Source organism: Cicer arietinum, chromosome 5 (genome assembly GCF_000331145.2).
Source record: "Cicer arietinum cultivar CDC Frontier isolate Library 1 chromosome 5, Cicar.CDCFrontier_v2.0, whole genome shotgun sequence".
NCBI lineage: Eukaryota > Viridiplantae > Streptophyta > Magnoliopsida > Fabales > Fabaceae > Cicer > Cicer arietinum.
Window position 1 is genome coordinate 73,420,650 of NC_021164.2, and position 1,370 is coordinate 73,422,019.

General features: G+C 39.6%; 1 protein-coding gene across 1 annotated transcript; it reads left to right on the forward strand.

The window, feature by feature from the left end:
• On the forward strand, positions 1-1,370 carry LOC101512541 (NDR1/HIN1-like protein 6). Its single transcript, XM_004501412.4, has one exon. It carries the CDS (start codon positions 239-241, stop codon positions 1,016-1,018), a length of 780 nt encoding a protein of 259 aa, XP_004501469.1. The 5' UTR covers positions 1-238; the 3' UTR covers positions 1,019-1,370.

The window sequence follows — 1,370 nt, forward strand, 5'->3', positions numbered from 1 at the left end:
AAACTCTGAAATCCAAACAAAACAAATAAAAAGGAAAAGTCCAATTTACTACGAAATGAAATAAAATAAAATATTAAATATTAAATAATAAAAATACCAAACCAATATTGATATAGTGTGGTGGAGTGGAAGCATCCACTTTTGGTTTCATGTTCCAATCTCTTACCTTCACTCCACTACAAAGCTTCTTCATTTCTCAACACTTTCCTCTCATCTCTTCTCACTCTTTCACTTCACAATGTCCGAACCAACTTCCAAACCTAATGGCAACGCCGCAATTAACGGCACCGCTACAACTAACGGAAATCCACTTCCCGTTAAATCTCAGCTTTACAATCCTAACCGTCAAGTTTACCGTCCACAATCTCAATACAACCGTCGCCGTCGATCTAACCGTAGCCTCTGCTGTTGCTGTTGCTTCTGGACAATCCTAACCGTTCTCGCCGCCGCACTTCTCGCCGCAATTGTCGGTGCTGCACTGTACGTACTGTACCATCCTCACCAACCACAATTCTCCATCACAAACCTTCGCATTGCGAAGATGAATCTCAAAACCTCAACAGATTCGCCTTCACATCTCACTACACTCTTCAACCTCACACTCATCGCTAAGAATCCGAACAACCACCTCGTTTTCTTCTACGAGCCGTTCACCATCACCGCGTTCTCCGATTCCGTTCAAATCGGAAACGGATCGTTGCTGGCGTTTGATTCCGGTAAGAATAATCAGACTAGTCTCCGGGCGGTGGTGTCAGGTTCGCAAGATCTGGATACGGAATCGTTGACTAGCTTGAGATCGGGTTTGAAGAGAAAGAAAGGGTTTCCGGTGGTGATTCAGATGGATACGAAGGTGAAGATGAAGATGGAATGGTTGAAGAGTAAGAAGGTAGGGATTAGAGTGACATGTGAAGGAATTAAAGGAACCGTTCCCGCCGGTAAGTCGCCGTCGGTTGCTTCCGTTATCGACTCTGAATGTAAGGTGGATCTTCGAATCAAGATCTGGAAATTCTCCTTTTAGTTTTGTGAGTGATTTTACATGATTGATTATTACTATTACAATTATAATTGCGGATTCTTTGTTATCAATGCTAATAATCAATCCAATCATCAAGTTCTCTTTCTCTTTTTTTATTTTTTTATTTTTATATTTCATTCTTTTTGTGGTTTCATAATTGCTTTTTCTATTTGTGGAATGGATTGATTATGGTTATCATGAAAATGTGTTGAGAAAGTGAAATTTGTAAGGAGGAAATGAATTTGAGTATGTAATATGAGATTTGGGGCAATGAAGCTCTAAATTTAGTTTTCGTTTTTGGGTCGTTGTAGCTTGTAATGCAACTGCAAATTATATATAGATTGGAATTTTGTCA

Excerpts from the sequence above, each read along its gene's own strand:
- LOC101512541 (XM_004501412.4), top strand. The coding sequence starts at position 239 with ATGTCCGAACCAACTTCCAAACCTAATGGCAACGCCGCAATTAACGGC.